The sequence below is a fragment of the Oryx dammah genome, unplaced genomic scaffold, assembly GCF_014754425.2.
Source record: "Oryx dammah isolate SB20612 unplaced genomic scaffold, SCBI_Odam_1.1 HiC_scaffold_18, whole genome shotgun sequence".
NCBI lineage: Eukaryota > Metazoa > Chordata > Mammalia > Artiodactyla > Bovidae > Oryx > Oryx dammah.
Window position 1 is genome coordinate 39,019,529 of NW_024070202.1, and position 20,471 is coordinate 39,039,999.

Consider the following 20,471-nt stretch of genomic DNA (forward strand, 5'->3'; position numbering starts at 1 on the left):
TACTCGTGGGCACACTGAACATCCTTATGCCTACAGTTTATTTCTGAAATAATATTAAAAAGATGATTTAAGCCACTTTCTTCTGTATTGCTATGTTGTTTTCCATTTAAAAAAGAAAAAGATTAAAGGCATAAAACTCTGGTATCTCCCAGTTTAACATTGCTGTGGATAGGTGGAATGTGTCCTTAGTGCTTTGTAACTTTTAAAAATATTACTTTCCCAGATAACATCTAATATTTTGGTGTTAATTCTCTATTTTAAATTGAACTTCTCTTGTTCTAATTCTTTCTGTCTCTCTTTTTTAAAAGCTTCTCCATGGGTAGATAACAGTAGAACTCCAAACAAGATTGACCTTTATGATGTACGCAGGAGACCATGGTAAGAATGTTTGGGTAATAATTAAAAGATGAAAAAGACAAAATAGGTTTTATTTTTTATTTTATTTTATTTTTTAGTGTAAAAGTTGGAGGGACTCGTTCTATTATTACTGGTAATATTGTCTGATTATTATAGAGCTCTAGTGTTTTTTTTTTTTCTTCTGTACATTTGCATTTTGGATACACTTCTACTTTTAAAAATAAAGTTAAATGAAAATGATGAGTTCAGTGGGCACTGATAATGGATATTGTTGAACTGATTCATCAAATGCATTTGAAGTGGACTTCCTTTAAATTTCTAGATAATGTCATCTCTAAATCTCTTTTAGCTTTTAGGGATTTCTGTTGAAATACTCCCACTTCCTTGTAGTAGGGCTCTAACAAAGTGTCCAGATAGAGTAGAAGATAGTTTGCCTCTGGCAGTAAATTAATGAGAACTAGCCCCAAGGAAAGAGCTACCTCTAGTTATAGACATATTGCTTAGGTTTCATTTTTCCAAAAAGAAAGTTTAATTGTTCCTTCTAAGGAAACTCATCCTAATATATAAGTAGAAGAATTCAAAAAAAGTCATAATTAACCTCATTGGGAAATAATTGTTAAACTTATATATTTAATTGATTTTTTTTAATGTATGTAATGTGTGGCTATATATTTTTTAATGGCTATGCATGTTATTATACAGTATATTGCTTTGTAAGCTACTATTTCATATCAATACCTTTGAGTACCTTTTCATAAGGAACACATTTAACATCATTTTAAAAGAATGACTAAATGGTAAATTATTTTTAAAATCCTCTATTAATGGACATATAGGTTATTGCTCACTTTTTGTTCAGTTCAATTCATTTCAGTCGCTCAGTTGTGTCCGACTCTTTGCAACCCCGTGAATCGCAGCACGCCAGGCCTCCCTGTCCATCACCAACTCCCAGAGTTCACTCAGACTCACGTCCATTGAGTCCATGATGCCACCCATCTCATCCTCTGTCGTCCCCTTCTTCTCCTGCCCCCAATCCCTCCCAGCATCACAGTCTTTTCCAATGATTCAACTCTTCGCATGAGGTGGCCAAAGTACTGGAGTTTCAGCTTTAGCATCATTCCTTCCAAAGAAATCTTAGGGTTGATCTCCTTTAGAATGGACTGGTTGAATCTCCCTGCAGTCCAAGGGACTCTCAAGAGTCTTCTCCAACACCACAGTTCAAAAGCATCAATTCTTCGGTGCTCAGCTTTCCTCACAGTCCAGCTCTCACATCCACACATGATTACTGGGAAACCATAACCTTGTCTAGATGGACCTTTGTTGGCAAAGTGTTGTCTCTGCTTTTCAATATGTTATCTACGTTGGTCATAACTTTTCTACCAAGGAGTAAGTGTGTTTTAATTTCATGGCTGTAATCACCATCTGCAGTAGTTTTGGAGCCCCCCAAAATAAAGTGTGACACTGTTTCCACTGTTTCCCCATCTATTTGCCATAAAGTGATGGGACCAGATGCCATGATCTTTGTTTTCTGCATGTTGAGCTTTAAGACAACTTTTTCACTCTCCTCTTTCACTTTCATCAAGAGGCTTTTTAGCTCCTCTTCACTTTCTGCCATAAAGGTGGTGTCCTTGATATTTCTCCTGGCAATCCTGATTCCAGCTTGTGCTTCTTCCAGCCCAGCTTTTCTCATGATGTACTCTGCATAAAAGTTAAATAAGCAGGGTGACAATATACAGCCTTCACATACTCCTTTTCCTATTTGAAAGCAGTCTGTTGTTCCATGTCCAGTTCTAACTGTTGCTTCCTGACATGCATATAGGTTTCTCAAGAGGCAGGTCAGGTGGTCTGGTAGTCCCATCTCTCTCAGAATTTTCCACAGTTTATTGTGATCCACACAGTCAAAGGCTTTGGCATAGTCAAAAAGCAGAAACAGATGTTTTTCTGGAACTCTCTTTTTCCATGATCCAGCAGATGTTGGCAATTTAATCTCTGGTTCCTCTGCCTTTTCTAAAACCAGCTTGAACATCTGGAAGTTCGCAGTTCACGTATTGCTAAAGCCTGGCTTGGAGAATTTTGAGCATTACTTTACTAGCATGTGAGATGAGTGCAGTTGTGTGGTAGTTTGAGCATTCTTTGGCATTGCCTTTCTTTGGGATTGGAATGAAAATTGACCTTTTCCAGTCCTGTGGCCACTGCTGAGTTTTCCAAATGTGCTGGCATATTGAGTGCAGCACTTTCACAGGATCATCTTTCAGGATTTGAAATAGCTCAACTGGAATTCCATCACCTCCACTAGCTTTGTTTGTAGTCATGCTTTCTAAGGCCCGCTTGACTTCAGATTCCAAGATGTCTGGCTCTAGGTGAGTGATCACACCTTCGTGATTATCTTGGTCATGAAGATCAGTTTTGAATAGTTCTTCTGTGTATTCTTGCCACCTCTTCTTAATATCTTCTGCTTCTGTTAGGTCCATACCATTTCTATCCTTTATCAAGCCCATCTTTGCATCAAATGTTCCCTTGGTGTCTCTAATTTTCTTGAAGAGATCTCTAGTATTTCCCATTCTGTTGTTTTCCTCTATTTCTTTGCATTGATCTCTGAGGAAGGCTTTCTTATCTCTTCTTGCTATTCTTTGGAACTCTGCATTCAGATGCTTATGTCTTTCCTTTTCTCCTTTGCTTTTCGCTTCTTTTCTTTTCACAGCTATTTGTAAGGCCTCCTCAGACAGCCATTTTGCTTTTTTGCATTTCTTTTCCATGGGGATGGTCTTGATCCCTGTCTCCTGTACAACCTAACCTCCGTCGATAGATCATCAGGTACTCTACCTATCAGATCTAGTCCCTTAAATCTATTTCTCACTCGCACTGTATAATCATAAGGGATTTGATTTAGGTCATACCTGAATGGTCTAGTGGTTTTCCCTAATTTCTTCAATTTAAGTCTGAATTTGGCAATAAGGAGCTCATGATCTGAGCCACAGTCAGCTCCTGGTCTTGTTTTTGCTGACTGTATAGAGCTTTCCATCTTTGGCTGCAAAGAATATAATCAATCTGATTTTGGTGTTGACCATCTGGTGATGTCCACGTGTAGAGTCTTCTCTTGTGTTGTTGGAAGAGGGTGTTTGCTATGACCAGTGCGTTTTCTTGGCAAAACTCTATTAGTCTTTGCCCTGCTTCATTCCGCATTCCAAGACCAAATTTGCCTGTTACTCCAGGTGTTTCTTGACTTCCTACTTTTGCATTCCAGACCCCTATAATGAAAAGGACATATTTTTTGGGTGTTAGTTCTAAAAGGTCTTGTAGGTCTTCACAGAACCGTTCAACTTGAGCTTTTTCAGCGTTACTGGTTGGGGCATAGACTTGGATTACCGTGATATTGAGTGGTTTGCCTTGGAAACGAGCATAGATCATTCTGTCGTTTTTGAGATTGCATCCAATACTTCATTTCAGACTCTTTTGTTGACCATGATTGCTATTCCATTTCTTCTGATGGATTCCTGCCCACAGTAGTAGATATAATGGTCATCTGAGTTAAATTCACCCATTCCAGTCCATTTTATTTCGCTGATTCCTATAATGTCGATGTTCACTCTTGCCCTCTCCTGTTTGACCACTTCCAATTTGCCTTGATTCATGGACCTGACATTCCAGGTTCCTATGCAATATTGCTCTTTACAGCACTGGATCTTGCTTCTATCACCAGTCACATCCACAGCTGGGTATTGTTTTTGCTTTGACTCCATCCCTTCATTCTTCTAGAGTTATTTCTCCAGTGATCTCCAGTAGCATATTGGGTACCTACTGACCTGGGGAGTTCCTCTTTCAGTATCCTATCCTTTTTCCTTTTCATACTGTTCATGGGGTTCTCAAGGCAAGAATACTGAAGTGGTTTGCCATTCCCTTCTCCAGTGGACCACACTGTGACAGACCTCTCCACCATGCCTGCCCATCGTGGGTGGCCCCACAGGCATGGCTTAGTTTCCTTGAGTTAGACAAGGCTGTGGTCCTAGTGTGATTAGATTGACTAGTTTTCTGTGATTAAGGTTTCAGTGTGTCTGCCCTCTGATGCCATCTTGCAACACCTACTGTCTTACTTGTGTTTCTCTTACCTTGGACGTGGTGTTCGGATTCAGACAAATTCTAAACACATAATGGTCAATTCTAAGAAATATATTTCTGTTCAGTTCAGTTGCTCAGTCATGTCCAACTCTTTGTGACCCCATGAATCGCACCACACCAGGCCTCCCTGTCCATCACCAACTCCCGGAGTTCACTCAGACTAATGTCCATCGAGTCAGTGATGCCATCCAGCCATCTCATCCTCTGTCATCCCCTTCTCCTCCTGCCACCAATCCCTCCCAGCATCACAGTCTTTTCCAATGAGTCAACTCTTCGCATGAAGTGGCCAAAGGACTGGAGTTTCAGCTTTAGCATCAGTCCTTCCAAAGAAGACCCAGGGCTGATCTCCTTTAGAATGGACTGGTTGGATCTCCTTGCAGTCCAAGGGAGTCTCAAGAGTTTTCTCCAATACCACAGTTCAAAAGCATCAATTCTTCGGTGCTCAGCCTTATTCACAGTCCAACTGTCACATCCACACATGACCACAGGAAAAACCATAGCCTTGACTAGACGGACCTTTGTTGGCAAAGTAATGTCTCTGCTTTTGAATATGCTATCTAGGTTGGTCATAACTTGTCTTCCAAGGAATAAGCGTCTTTTAATTTCATGGCTGCAGTGACCATCTGCAGTGACCATCTGCAGCCCCCAAAAATAAAGTCTGACACTGTTTCCACTGTTTCCCCATCTATTTCCCATGAAGTGATGGGACCGGATGTCATGATCTTCGTTTTCTGAATGTTGAGCTTTAAGCCAACTTTTTCACTCTCCTCTTTCACTTTCATCAAGAGGCTTTTTAGTTCCTCTTCACTTTCTGCCATAAGGGTGGTGTCATATGCATATCTGAGGTTATTGATATTTCTCTCAGCAATCTTGATTCCAGCTTATGTTTCTTCCAGTCCAGCGTTATTTAAAGCTTATTAAATGCTCTGTTAAATATCCTAGTAGTAATTTACATTAATACCAAACATATATAATATTACCAGATGCTATTAATCCACATATTATTCTTGTTAGTATTTCTCCAAGTTAGTGGCTATGGAGCCATAGGTTGCTGCATGGAGGCAAACCGTCTGCCATGATGTGATTTAGGTTCAGGAACCAGTTGTTTTGGCAGAAAGTTAGAAATTAAGTCCTAACCAGAAGAGACAGATGAAATTCTGTCCTCTCAATTTCCCATGGAGACGCATGCCAGGACCATTTGTCAGCATGCTAGACATGATCTAGATTTGCCTTTCATTGATATAACCCAGCAACCCTGCCCTTTTACCTTCTGATAGAGAAAGAAACTTGAATGCAATTAAAAATTCTTTTCCATGACCATTTAATCCTGAATAGTTACTAACTGTGCTGAATGTTGTCTGAAAGCTAATTGGCAAGTTATCTGGGAAGCTTCTGAGAAGTTAGATTTCGAGTGGTGAACAATAAGTAGAACATTGAGTTCAGACTCAGGTCTTTTTGTTAGGGAAGGCAGGCCCCTAGTTCCTATCAGTCTACAGCCAGACACCATGAGCTTTGGGGGTTATTTACCTTTAGTTAACTTTATGTCTACAGTGACTAAGCTATTCTCCTAGAGTTTCTTTTCATACACAGAGATTCTGAATCTATAGGACTGGAGCTTAATGTGACAATCAACATTTTGAACTGACTCTCCAAGTGACTTTTAGATACTGTAAAGTTTGAAAACCAGTACTTGAAACTCTTAGAAATAACATTATATATTGCTCTGTTTCTAATTACTTTATTGTCTCTTTGTATTTCCCTTAATTTGATACTGCTTTTTCACTTTCCTAGACTACCTGTTTATTTTTGTGGGAATTTTGTGTGTGTGTATTTAAATTAATAACATAATCTTATTATTTATTTTTATTATTATTCCTTAGAGTGAATTTTGAAAACTGCGGTCAGTAAAATGGAATTTAGGTTAACTTTTTTCCACCCTTAGGGAAATACTCTTCCAGAAGTTAGTTTCTTATACTCCTAGTCTTAAAGCACATCCCTTTTTCCTTTGTTATAAATACCTTTAAAACATACTTCAAATATTATACCTCTGATATCTCTATTATGTTAAATATTGTTTTTAAGTTGATGTTGTAGAATCATGAATTAAATAGTATTATCTACCCAGATAGGAAGGACATAGGGCCATGCTTGGAAAATGTCTCAGAGATCAGTAAATAGCAATTCAACAAATATCAGTGTTTGAGATTTTACAGAGAAAAAAAAAATACTCATATGAGTGTATTTGTTTCAGGTACATCCAAGGAGCTGCATCTCCTAAAGACATGCTTATTCTGGTTGATGTGTAAGTAGTTAAACATTACATTATTTTTTATATACTGAGAATATAGGAAGGGTTTTTGGTAGCAGTAATAGTTTAAGACTAGAAATAGGTGGGGAAGAAAAAAACCAAGAATAATTATTATGACTTTGCCTATATGCAGACAAAGAAATCAAATTAAGACAGTAACAAAACAAATGAAAATTCTCTTGTTGAAAATGAGAGGAATCTTTGTCAGAATTAAAAATTATGACTTTGTTCTGAAGTCTAAGCTTTTTGAAAAATTATTAGTTTACTTCCAGCTTTTTGCTTGTTAAATAGTATTAAAGTTCATGGTTGCTAAAACCAATCAGTTTCTGCTACCAAAAATGTAGAATTGTTTAGATGGCACTTAGTCACTCTTGATCCAAATATCGTTTAGGGTTTGGTCACAAAATAGATTACTACTAGATATATTACATGTCCATACTGGAACTTTCTCAAGGGAAATGCTGAAATACAAGAAAAAAATTCATTAGTTTTTATATTGGTTATTTATTTGTCACATTGTTTCAAGTTAGGTATGTGTGTATAATCTTCCAAAAAGATTGAAATTGAAATTTGAAACTTTAGAACATAGAGAAGACTATATCCTGCCATGAAGATTCAGTTTTTAAGAGCAATACTACAGAATTAAAAACATGAGGTATAAAAGTTTTTATTATTTTCCCTGAGAGAAAAAGATTATATCCTCATCTGTTCTTACTTCCCTGGTGGTGCAAAAAGAATTTGCCTGCAGTGCAGGAGACTTGCATTCAATCCCTACATCAGGAAGACCCCCTGGAGAAGGGAATGGCAACCCACTCCAACATTCTTGCCTGGAGAATTCCATGGACAGAGTATCCTGGTGGGTACTGTCCATGGAGTTACAGAGATTTGGACATGACTGAGCAACTAACACTTTCACTTTCATCTGTTCTTTGCCACTGGAGGTAACAAAATTCCATGTTTTATAGGCAACTAACTTCATTTCACAGGATATTGTCAGCATTTGAAAATTTCTCCATTATAACCTGAAGTAAACAAGTTTAAAATCTTATGATCTTGCCTGAGAAAGAGACGATAAATGAAGTCAACAAATATAACTTAAATTTAAATTTCATTTCATTTGTTAAAATGAGTTTAAACTTCATCTTTTTAAATTATTATAGATTTTGTACATTTGCTAATCCTTGATAGTCTTCTGGAAATATAAATCTAAATGAGAATGCAATATGTTGTAATCCTATCGGATATATGCTAATGTCCAGGCTAATTTCGTATATTAAAATATTTAGAATGCATAAGGTCTACTAAAGTTAAAAATAAATGTGCATGAGGTTGTAATTTCAAAAAATTATTTCAACTTAACTGAGAGTATCTTATATACAATGTGATGATATAGAGACAAAGATTATTAAGACACGATTCCTCCTCTCAAAGATGATTCAAATGTATTAGTGAAATGAAACCATATTCACAAATAACTTAAAACAATTATAGAAAGTGTGAGATATAAAGTATGACCCAGCACTGAAGGAATACATAGGTGAGAGAGCACATTTCAATTTGAAGTGTCAGGAAAGACTTCATTAAGGAGATAAAATTAGAATTGAATCCTTATAGCTAAGATTTAACAAGGCAGGCATGGAAGGGAGAGAAAAGAGAGTGGAATTTCAGGTGGGAGAATTGATAGAAGCAAAGGGGCATTGTTGAGAACATATAGAGGGACTATATAGAAGGTGGAGGTAGGAGAGAGAGAAGACAATGAAATTTTCTGAATGCAGGCTTTTAAGATTCTTGGATGTTTTGTAGGTAACTATTTTGTAGGTAGGGCTTCCCTGGTGGCTCAGTGGTAAAGAATCTGCCTGCTCTCAGGAGACACAGGTTCACTTCCTGGGTCGGGAAGAATTCCCTGGAGAAGGAAGTAGCAACCCACTCCAGTATTCTTGCCTGGGAAATCCCATGTACAGAGATCCTACGGGCTACAGTCCATAGGGTTGGAGAGTTGCCAGATACGACTTAGTGACTAAACAGCAACATTTTATAGGTAACAGAGGTGGATGAAGATATGCTGCCAGAATTTTCACCTGTTAGCACGGGGCAGGCAGTGGCACCCCACGCCAGTATTCTTGCCTGGAAAATCCCATGGACGGAGGAGCCTGGTGGGCTGCAGTCCATGGGGTCACTAAGAATCAGACACGACTGAGCAACTTCACTTTCACTTTTCACTTTCATGCACTGGAGAAGACAATGGCACCCCACTCCAGTACTCTTGCCTAGAGAATCCCAGGGACGGGGGAGCCTGGTGGGTTGCTGTCTGTGGGGTCGCACAGAGTTGGACACGACTGAAGCGACTTAGCAGCAGCAGCAGCAGCAGCACAGGGCAGAGAGGGAACTAAGAGATGAATGGTTGTTACTCTGGCTCTGGATCTTGAGGTGGTAAACACATAAGCTAGAATGGAAAGAGGATGGAGAGAATACTGTAAAGTACAATGAATAACAGAGGTTGTCTGAATGGGAAGGAAAGTTGAGAGGGAGAATGAAATTGAATGACTGAGATCTAGTGTGGTTGATATCAAGGGTATATGTAGGAAAGAAAAATAAGTTTTGGGACTAATGTGTCATTTTGGACATTGAACCCATAGTCATTTAACAAACAGCTAGAAAAATAAAACTGGGGAAAAGTTAGGAGCTACAAAAGTGAATACAAAAGATACGAAAGTGAAAGTTATTTGCCCAGTGGCTAGGAAAGATTGAAGGCAAAATGAGAAGGGGGCGGCAGAGGATGAGATGGTTAGATAGCATCGCCAATTCAATTGACATGAATTTGAGGAAACTCCAGGAAGATAGTGAAAGATAGGGAAGCCTGGCGTGCTGTATTCCATGGGGTCACAAAGAGTTGGACATGACTTAGTAAATGAACAACAGCAACAAATCGCCTGGAGATGTGCCACACAAATAGATGAGGTCATCCAGGATCATAAAATATACAAAGACAAGATAAATGATGACTAAATCCCTGAGAATATCTACTTTAGAAATAAAACAAGGCATTGTGTTTACAAATCTATTCTCAAATTCTTATGCTGCTGTATAATAATTGTTTAATCAAGTCAAATAGTGGGCTCTTAGAGCAAGGACTGCATTATATTAACCTCTGTGGCCCTCACTTCTAAATTGGCTAATAGAGCTGATATTCAGTACATATTTCTTGAAAAAGTGAATATTCCATGAGTATCTGTAGTTTCTTAAAATTATCACTTGAAATGTAATTTTCATCCTTGTAATTAGAAATAAATACATTCTGATGCTTGTAGCAAAGAAAGACCAAATTTCTTATAATTTATTTCTACTTGCTATCAAAAATAGGACTTTTTCTAGTACTGATATTTTAAAGACAAAATTACGTTAATATTATATAGTATCAGTGCATAAGTTGCATTTCCTTAGGGTGTCTGATGTTGACTAAATGCATAATCATTAACATGTGTGGATCCGTTTTTTGCTTTAAAACAGGAGTGGGAGTGTTAGTGGATTGACACTTAAACTGATCCGAACATCTGTCTCCGAAATGTTGGAAACCCTCTCGGATGACGATTTTGTGAATGTAGCTTCAGTAAGTATATGATGATTGCATTTTTGTTGAGTTAAATCTAGAATTTTTATCCCTCTCTGATTTTAAGTGTCTGATTGTGTTTTGTTACAGATAGGCTGAGATATTTCTGGTCCTACTACAAGACTGTCTTACTAAGCTGTTCTCTCTTGTTACTCATTCTCCTATACTTTCACACCAAGGTTCTTTCTCAGTGTTTGAGCCCATGAGAGACATGATTAATGCAATGAATATGAAGGGAAAACATTATATATATATTCTCCTTGACTCAGAGGAGCTTAAAAAGCTGACATGCACCCCTGTACTCACTGAGGTCATTTTAACTCCCAATAAGTATTGACTTTGCAGTATAATTGTATGACTCTTTTGTGTTCATTATAATTCTCAACTTTCACACTGGACATACGCCCATAATGTAGTATATTTTTAAACTTTATTATTATTATTAACATGAGAACTGATAGATATTTGAATGTGCTTTCTTAAAAGTCTTATTTCCACGAACCATTTTAGTCCTTCCTCTCATAAGCAGAGAGCTTTGAATTCTGAAGCAAATAAAGCAGGACAGAATGAATGTTACTGTATCTCATTTAATTCATAGTATTTTGGCAGCAAATTTCATGACTGTGCACTGGTTGATCTAATTTCATGTTTGAAGTGGTTGTATTCATAGAGGTGAAAGTAAAAGAAGAAGTAAGTGTGGTGAGGTCATTTTGTATTGAATACAAGCGAATGGCTCTGCCTCTAAAACCACGTGGAAGGAAGTTAAAGCAGGTGGTTTACAGTCAGTTTGCTCCCTTCACTGGAAGGGCACCCACCGGAAGAAAAACGGAGTCAGAGGAACTGAGTTAATCTCGTCAACCGGAGCCTCAAGTAGCTAGATAAATTGTTTACTAAGGGCAAGACAAATTACTTTGAAAATGCTTTTAGCAGAATATCCCTAGCTAAGGGTAACATAGGGCTTCCCTTGTGACTAAGCTGGTAAAGAATCTGCCTGCAATGTGGGAGACCTGAGTTCATCCCTAGGTTGGGAAGATCCCCTGGAGAAGGGAAAGACTACCTATCCAGTATTATGGCCTGGGCAATTCCATGGACTGTATAGTCCATGGGGTTGTAAAGAGTCAGGCGTGACTGAGAGACTTTCACACACAAGGGTAACATAAATAGAACTCAAGATCAGTGTGGCAAGATGGCTTTAAAAATACCTAGTAGGTAGTATAACATTCTGGGTAATAAACTGGAAATACTTCATGGTTTAAATACTCCCACTTTACAAGGAACCCTGCAAACCTCTTTTGAGACTTATTTCATCTGGCCCCAGGAGAGTGTCTTCAATACAGTAAAAGAGGATCTGGTCTATTAGTTTTCTAAGGCTGCTGCTACTGCTAAGTCACTTCAGTCGTATCCGACTGTGCAATCCCATAGACGGTAGCCCACCAGGCTCCCCCGTCCCTGGGATTCTCCAGGCAAGAACACTGGAGTGGGTTGCCATTTCCTTCTCCAATGCATGAAAGTGAAAAGTGAAAGTGAAGTGGCTCAGTCGTGTCTGACCTTCAGCGACCCCATGGACTGCAGCCTACCAGGCTCCTCTGTCCATGGGATTTTCCAGGCAAGAGTACTGGAGTGGGATGCCATTGCCTTCTCCTTTTCTAAGGCTACTTAACCAGAATGATGCAGACTGGGTGGCTTAAACTGAAGAAGTTTTTCTCTCACAGTTCTAGAGAGTGGAAGTCCAAGATCATAGTGCCAGCAGGGTCAGTTTCTCCTGAGGCCACTTTCTTGGCTTGCAAGCTGCTGCCCTCTTGTTGCCACTTCCTTTGGTCATCCCACTGTGTAGACTGATTTCTCTTCTTCTTATAAGGACACCAATGATATTGGTGTCAGATGCTCTTACCCTGATGGTCTCATTTTTTTTTCCATGTGTCCCCTCCCTCTTTTTAAAAAAATTATCTGTTCTTTAACTGAAGAATGATTGCTTTACAGAATTTTGTTGTTTTTTGTCACCTTATTAAAAAAAAATTACCTATGTTTACTGTTACATTTGGAGATAATAAGGATTAGGACTTCAACATAGGAATTTGAGGGGGAGACAGTTTGGCTCCTAACACCTAGGAACTTCCCTCCATGCCCAGTTCTTTCTATGTTTTATCTGAGCATTTAGCAGTCCTTTAGCTTATCCAAGAAAGTATTATTCATTCAGTCATGTCCAACTCTTTGAGACCCCATGGACTGTAGCCTGCTAGGGTCCTCTGTCCATAGAATTCTCCAGGCAAGAATACTGGAATCACTATTCCCTTCTCCAGAGGACCTTCCCAACCTAGGAATCGAAACCAGGTTTCCTGCATTGTAGGCAGATTCTTTACCTTCTGAGCAACCAGGGAAGCCCTAGCTTGTTTATATCCTTCATATTATTAGTAAAGTTTGATACTGCAGAAGAGCTCTGATTAATGTTAGTCTGATTTTATAACCTGACTCCGTGTGTTAGTCCATAACATATTCAACAAAATGTGTACAAGTAAAATGTAATGGTCGGTCTCTGAAATAAATTGATTAGAGAAGGTAATCAATTAGTTTAATTTATACAAAAACATATTTATTACAACTGCATTGGAAAGGTCGTTAACAAAATGTTATGTTTGGCCTAGCAAAAGAGGAAATTGTAAAAACATTAAATTCAGTATAGATTTTGCATATCAAATAAAATTTATATAAAACCAGCTGACATTAAACATGATTAATGTCTTAATATGGCTTGTTCCTGATTCTTACTCATGGATTCCAGTGTAAATGGATTTATTTGTGACATGATCCCAAGAAACACAACCAATTGAAGGAAGTGAGACAAGGAAAGGAAGGAAACCAATTAAAGAAATTTAATTTAAAGGAACTCAATCCTACTGAGGAGCTCTAGAAGCTGTATGGTATATGAACTGTTATTCTGCCTCGAGGTCATGTGAACTGGGGTTTGTGAAGTGTGGGTCATGTGACGTGTGTACCAGCATTCCATGTGTGTGGAGATAATAGACTCCGGTCATAGAGAGAGAACTGAAACAGAGAGTTGCAGGTGATGGTAGCTAGAAACCTGTCCAGAATCCACTGTATCCAGTTAGTAGTCCTTAAAGATGGCATCTAACGTGTCATTCAAGACCGGTGTTTCCTCATTGATTTTTTTTATATGGATGCTCTAGCCATTAATGAAAGCAGGGTCTTAAAGTCCCCCACTGTTACTGTATTACAGCCATCTTTCCTTTTGTGTCTGCTGATATTTGCTTTATGTATTTAGGTGTTCCTGTATTGTGTGCATAGTTATTTACAAGTGCTGTATTCTCTTGTTGAATTGATCCTTTTACCATTTAAAAGTTCCCGACAAGTTAACCATTGTCTTTTTATGAGTGGATACAGTCTTGTGCCAGGACATCAGTGGACTTCATGCCATGGTACAAAGTATAAACTGCATCTTGGTAGACAGCATTTTAATTCAAAGACTGAAATCTCCAAGTTGGAGCTTTCACATACAAGAGACTATCCCAATTTTTTTTGCTTTTTGTTTTTTTCAGACTGGCAGTTCCCAAGTGATGCATTATATCATAGACCCAGTGGATTCTGTGGTCATTTGTTTGTTGTTGGACCTCCTTTACCATAAAATAGATTGCTTGATTTGAGGCGAGGTTATGCAACATTCTGTAATGATAACCCTTCATGATAAATCAGACAGTTCAGAGGATTATCTTAGTGGATGAGGAAATGTAAACAGGAAGAGGAATGCTTACCTGAAATATGTATCAATAGCAAGTAAAACAAAATTGACCTTACACCATTCCAGAATAATAAATAAAGACTGGTTATAACCTATTTGATATCAAGTTGTTAAATGTCTTTTTGAAGAGTGATACTGTATTGAATTCTCACCATTGGATAATTTCCAGTGGGCTGGCCATTCACCATTGGCAATAGGTATACATGCTAGGTGAGAAAGAGCCTATATTTTTAGGTCCACATAAATTCCCTCTCTCTCTGCTACCTGGTTATTGCATTTATTTGCAGTTCGTACATACAAAGGCTGGATGACTTCCCGTGGACAAATCCTCCTACCCACCCCATTATTTAGTACCTCCTCTGTAATGAATGTTGTCCAGTAGTGATTGATTTCAAACAGACGTTTGCACATTTGATGCCTGCTCCCGTAGATCCATCCTTATGCTTCTTTTCCAGAACTCTTTGTCTGGGGAAGGTCTTCCAGTCTTGATTCTTCAAGGGCATTGGCCAACCAGCCAAGCCATTTGCCACTGTGCAAGAGTCCACGTGTTTTCTTATCTGTCTGCTTACTCCTCCTTCACACCAAGTTAATGCCCAGGTGGTTTTTGCCTCAAAATCCATCAACATCCATTCCCTGGCATGTTCTCCCACTATCTGCTGATTCATAGTAGACAAATATTGCGTCTCTTTTGCTGCGTATTTTCTTCTTCTGTTAACCTGGAACAGAGACTATTTTTCCAGGTAAGCCACGTTGAGACCTGGTCTGTTTGTTGCCTAGAACCGTGAGGAAGATGAGCTCAGATCTTGAGGAAAGCAGGCTTCATCATGTATGGTCTCTAGCATGGAAAACTACTATGCTCCAAGGGGAAGAGACTTCTGCCTCTTCAGACGGTCTAGGGGAACCTGGAAGTTCAGTGTTCTCAGTCGTATTCATTGGATGTCCCCATTCTCCTTTGAAATATTTCATGAGGTGGGATTCAAGTACAAATGGCTTGTATGGAAAGTAATTCTGGGAAAGATTTAGATACATGTAAGAAGTAAAACCAAAAAAGAAGAGAACTACCAAATAAGTTACCACTCAGAGTGAATAGAGCTGCTCCTTGGAAATTCTGAGAACCAATGTAGATTGCATGAATTGAAATTATTCTGTTTTTCCAAGTGGACGATATGTTAGAGCATTTGAAGTTAATGATGGCTCCCAAGGAGTGTTAATTTCCTAGTGTTCCCACGCCACCTTGGGCACAAGCAGAAGGCTCCCAGAAACCTTGTGCAGTTAAATTTGGGATGACATGTGTGGAAATATGGGTGGGGCACCAGTAGCATCTACTTAAGTTGAAACTGAACAATACTTTTAAAAGTATGTTTTAAAAGACTTCCTGACTAAACAACAGAGATGAATTTGAATGAATTTTATGCTTTCAACATTTAGCCAGCACCTAATGATTCTTTCCTAACTAAAATAAAGAACTTAGATGGAATTGTGATTGACCTTTGCTTTTCCTGAAAATATAGTTGTCAAATGTGTGTTTCTTTAAAGAGAATTGTTAACTAAGTTCTTTTGAAACAAAATTGCAAGATGTTTCCTTGTCATCTCTGTGAATCAGGTTAATACAGACTTTACTGATGCATTGACAGCTCTCTGACAGCTCACAGTAAATCCTTGCTGGGGCATGCTCACATGATGTAGCTTGAATATGTGACTGAAAGCATGTAAGTAAAGTAAATATGTTGCTTTTAAAAAGAACTCTGCATGCATTTGATATGGACGTAATGTATCTCAATATCTCAGGTTAAAATTATGGAAATATCTCAGCTACATATTCAAAAAAAGGGAGAAGAGTGATATTAAAAGATGTACAATTCGTGCAAGTTCTAAGGTAAATATTGCAAACAATATTTGAAAGATGAAGTCATAGTGATTTCACACTCTGCTCCTAGAGAAATTTATTAGTGGTCTTAGTTCCTAGTATAATGGCTTGTTTGGTTGAGATTCATTAGTATAATTCTTTATTTTAGTGATTTATGGCTGTTATTTATCATAAAGAGATACTTTTGTCAACTATACTCTGATTTTTTATTAATTATATATTTTTGTTTGCTTTTGTTATCTGAGAAAAACGATTAGTACATTTTCAGAATTGAAAAGTCACTAAATGATAATGACTTATATTATTCCAGACATAAATTTGTTCTTCAGAAAATAAATACAAACAAGATCTAAAGTAGATATTTATCATTGTTTATCTAGTTTATGTATTAATCTTTAATTTCATCATATCATAGTGAATTATTAGAGTTAATTTTTCTTAACACTGCTCATGATGTGCAGGGAGTGGTCTATGTATTTTTAATAGTTACTCATTTGTTCTCTATAACAACCTTGTGAGGGAGATAATATTACTGACGTAAACTTTATAAAGGAAAGGAAAGTGAAGCCGCTCAGTCATGTCCGACTCTTTGTGACCCCTGGACTGTAACCTATCAGACTCCTCTGTCCATGGGATTTTCCAGGCAATAGTACTGGAGTGGATTGCCATTTCCTTCTCCAGCGGATCTTCCTGACCCAGGGATTGAACCCAGGTCTCCCGCATTGTAGACAGACGCTTTACTGTCTGAGCCACCAGGGAAGTCCTTTATAAACTTTATAAAGAAATAGAAAATGTAGTTTGCTATTTCCAGTGTATTCTCTTGGCAACTCTGTTGGCCTTTGCCCTGCTTCATTTTGTACTACAAGGCCAAATTTGCCTGTTACTCCAGGTATCTCTTGACTTCCTGTTTTTGCATTCCAGTCCCCTATAATGAAAAAGGTATCCTATTTGGGTGTTAGTTCTAGAAGGTCTTGTAGGTCTTCATGGAACCGTTCCGCTTCTTCAGCATTACTGATTGGGACATAGACTTGGATTACTGAGATATTGAATGGTTTGCCTTGGAAATGAACAGAGATGATTCTGTCAGGGGAATTTGTAATTTCCTTGGTTCTGTCTTGTCGCAACAAAACTCTGAAGCAATGGACAGATGAGTGTTACAGCCCTCCGACGGACCAGTGTTACAGCTCTGTGTTACAACTCCATTTTATATAGAAAGTAAAGGAAAATACATCCTCGAGGCATGAGGGCATGCTAACCCAAAAGACGCAAAGAGAAGACAGTCCCCTGGCTCAAGTTTGGCTCCTCTTTTTATATGTTTTTTCCCTTTTCCCCCTAGCCTGCCCTGTGTAAATTGGGCTAGCCAGGAGGGCTGTTTGTTTTACCTAAGGTCCTCACTCTGGTCCTCAGACCTTACTTTGTACTATTTTTTGTGGGCTTTTCCCTTCTTTGTCTTTTAGCCACCACCATTTTGGACTCCTTTTTCATATTCTAATGACCTAACAATTCTGTCTTTTTGAGATTGCATCCAAGTACTGTATTTCAGACTCTTGTTGACTATGAGGGCTACTCCATTTCTTCTAAGGGATTCTTGCCCACAGTAGTAGATAAAATAGTCATATGAGTTAAATTCACCCATTCCAGCCCATTTTAGTTCACTGATACCTAAAATGTTGATGTTCACTCTTGCCATCTCCTGTTTGACCATTTCCAATTTACCTTGATTCATAGACCTAACATTCCAGGTTCCTATCCAATATTGTTCTTTACAGCATTGGACTTTACTTGCATCACCAGTCACATCCACAGCTGGGCGTTGTTTTTGCTTTGGCTCCATCTCTTCATTCTTTCTGGAGTTATTTTTCCACTGTTCTCCAGGTGCATGTTGGGCACCTACCGAGCTGGGGAGTTCATCTTTCAGTGTAATATCTTTTTACCTTTTCATACTGTTCATGGGGGTTCTCAAGGCAAGAATACTGAAGTGGTATGCAATTCCCTTCTCCAGTGGACCACGTTTTGTCAGAACTCTCCACTATGACCCATCTGTCTTGGGTGGCCCTGCACGGCCTGGCTCATCGTTTCATTGGGTTAGACAAGGCTGTGGTCCATGTGATCAGACTGTTTAGTTTTCTGTGATTGTGGTTTTCATTCTGTCTGCCCTCTGAGGAATAAGGATAAGAGGCTTATGGAAGCTTCCTGATGGGAGATACTGACTGAAGGGGAAACTGGGTCTTGTTCTGATGGGCAGTGCCATGCTTGGTAAATCTTTAATCCAATTCTCTGTTGATGGGCACGGCTGTGTTCCCTCCCTGTTGTTTGACCTGAGGCCAAACTATGGTGGAGGTAATGAAAGTAATGGCTACCTCCTTCAAAAGGTCCATGCACACACTCACTGCCCCCGACCCTGCAGCAGGCCACTGCCAACCCACAGCCCCGCTGAGACCCCTGGACACTCATAGGCCAGTCTGGGTCAGCCTCTTGTTGGGTCACTGCTCCTTTCTTCTGTGTCCTGGTGCACAGAGTTTTGTTTGTGCCCTCCAAGAGTCTCTTTCCCCAGTCCTGTGTAAATGCTGGTGGCTCTATGGTGGGGAGTGGCAACCTCCTCCAAGAGGGCTTATGCCACACCAGGTCTGCTGCACCCAGAGCCCCAGCCCCTGTGGCAGGCCACTGCTGACCCTTACCTCTGCAGGAGACACTCAAAACACTCAAAAGCAAGTCTGGCTCAGTCTCTATGGGGTCTCCTGGTGCTCATAAGGTTTTATTTGTAGTAGCTTTTCTAAGGGAGAAGCCAAGATTAGAACATATCCATCTTCATTTATTAGTGTAGATTTATCCACAAAGTTATGTGTCTGGCTCCTAAAGGAAATTGTAAAATAAGTTTACTAATTTTAGTGCATATCTGATGTATTTAAGTAAAATTCCCAACTATTAGAAATCTTAGAAATTCAAAAGTAAAGTATGATTAGGTTATGAAAATGAGGAGAAATGCTTCTTTTAAGTCTAAATTTATTATTAACTTTTGAAGAAGAAAATTATGCTTTGATAGAGGAATTCTTTTAAGAAATCTGCTTTAGTTTACTTGAAAAAGCATATATGAATTGGATTACTATAATTATAAATAAATACTTAGACATTGTATCTGGATTATACATTTTGCTTAGGTATCTTTTTATAAATGTATTTACTTCCTTTATCATATGTCCTCTTGTTTCAGTCAAACTACCTAGATTGTTATTTGCATTTATATAATATTTAATGCCAGAAATATAACCTCATAATTTAAAAGAAATTCTTCAGTTTTATTAGTTAGGTGAAAATAAAATACCTGAAAGCAATACATATAAAGAGAATTAATTCTTATGCAACATTTGGGTCAAAGGAAAATAAAATCCTATTTCTGTCTTTAACAGATAGGCCTTTCTCATTAAATAGAAATGTAACAATCTAATGATGTAGAGATTCAACAGGAAATAAAACCTACTAACACAGTTATAATCTCCTGGACTGTGTGTGTGTGTAGGCACACGGATGTGCCTGTATATGTTTTTCTTTCTGAAACTATTTGAAAGTCTAAGAAAGAGATATTACAACTTTTAGCTTTTGTAACTTCAGGGAGGCCTAATAATAAGGCACTGAGGAACCATGGTAGTGATTCTGTAACTTTGACAATAATCTTCCCACAAAGCCTGCATGCACTTCTCTTCATCCCCATACCTAAGATCATGTCTGCCATCCAGAGTTAAGATGCAATCTGTATGAACGCTTTCCCAGCGTTGCCTAGAACCACCAGATGGAAAGATCAAGCAGCTTCTCACCTTCAGGCTTATATATCTAAGTTTCTTTTCTTTGAGACCGGTAATTTTTGTGCTTCAATCCACATAGGATGTCAAAACAAATACTGCATCATTTCCTAGTGTTTCTGTAATCTCCAGGGCTGTTCTTTGTTACAGAAAGGAAGCCTGCTGTTAGGCAAAGCTTTAATGCACGCATAATGTAGCTGTTTTCCCACTAATCCAGTTATATGCTTTGATAGAAGTAAGTGGTAGATGATAAGAGCAGCAATTCAGTCACAGCATGTTCTGATTTACAGGCAAAATTTCAAATGTTGACACAAAGAGGGGAATTTGTTTATGAAAGTGAGCAAGTGTGGCATTTTAGGAGTAAAATACTGCAAGCCAGTGAAGGATGAAAGGAAGATGTAAGCTTATGGTGGGCGATATGTAAAAATTAACAACTGAAGAAGATGGTCTTGTGTTTCAAAAAAAAAAAAAACCACATATCTTTTTATTTAAGAACTAGATTGAAATGTTATTTATGATATAGTATATCTGTGAGTCAGTTTTCTTGTAGGAAGCTTTTCTAATTTATGGTCATTATAAAACGCTATCTAAATGTTAATTTATGATTTAGTAAATCTTTGAGTCAGTTTTCTAATAGAAAGCCCTCCTAATTTATGGTCATTATA

The 20,471-nt window shown here is 38.3% G+C and overlaps 1 protein-coding gene across 13 annotated transcripts in view; it reads left to right on the top strand.

Annotated features, from left to right (window-relative positions):
* CACNA2D1 (calcium voltage-gated channel auxiliary subunit alpha2delta 1) overlaps positions 1–20,471 on the top strand; it is a 539,624-nt gene that overhangs the window by 404,861 nt on the left and 114,292 nt on the right. For all 13 annotated transcript variants that reach the window (XM_040260717.1, XM_040260719.1, XM_040260724.1 and 10 more), the window contains exons 8-10: positions 309–378; positions 6,725–6,775; positions 10,289–10,388. In XM_040260717.1, coding sequence (XP_040116651.1) covers positions 309–378; positions 6,725–6,775; positions 10,289–10,388 — 221 coding nt within the window. The remainder of the gene's footprint in view (positions 1–308; positions 379–6,724; positions 6,776–10,288; positions 10,389–20,471) is intronic.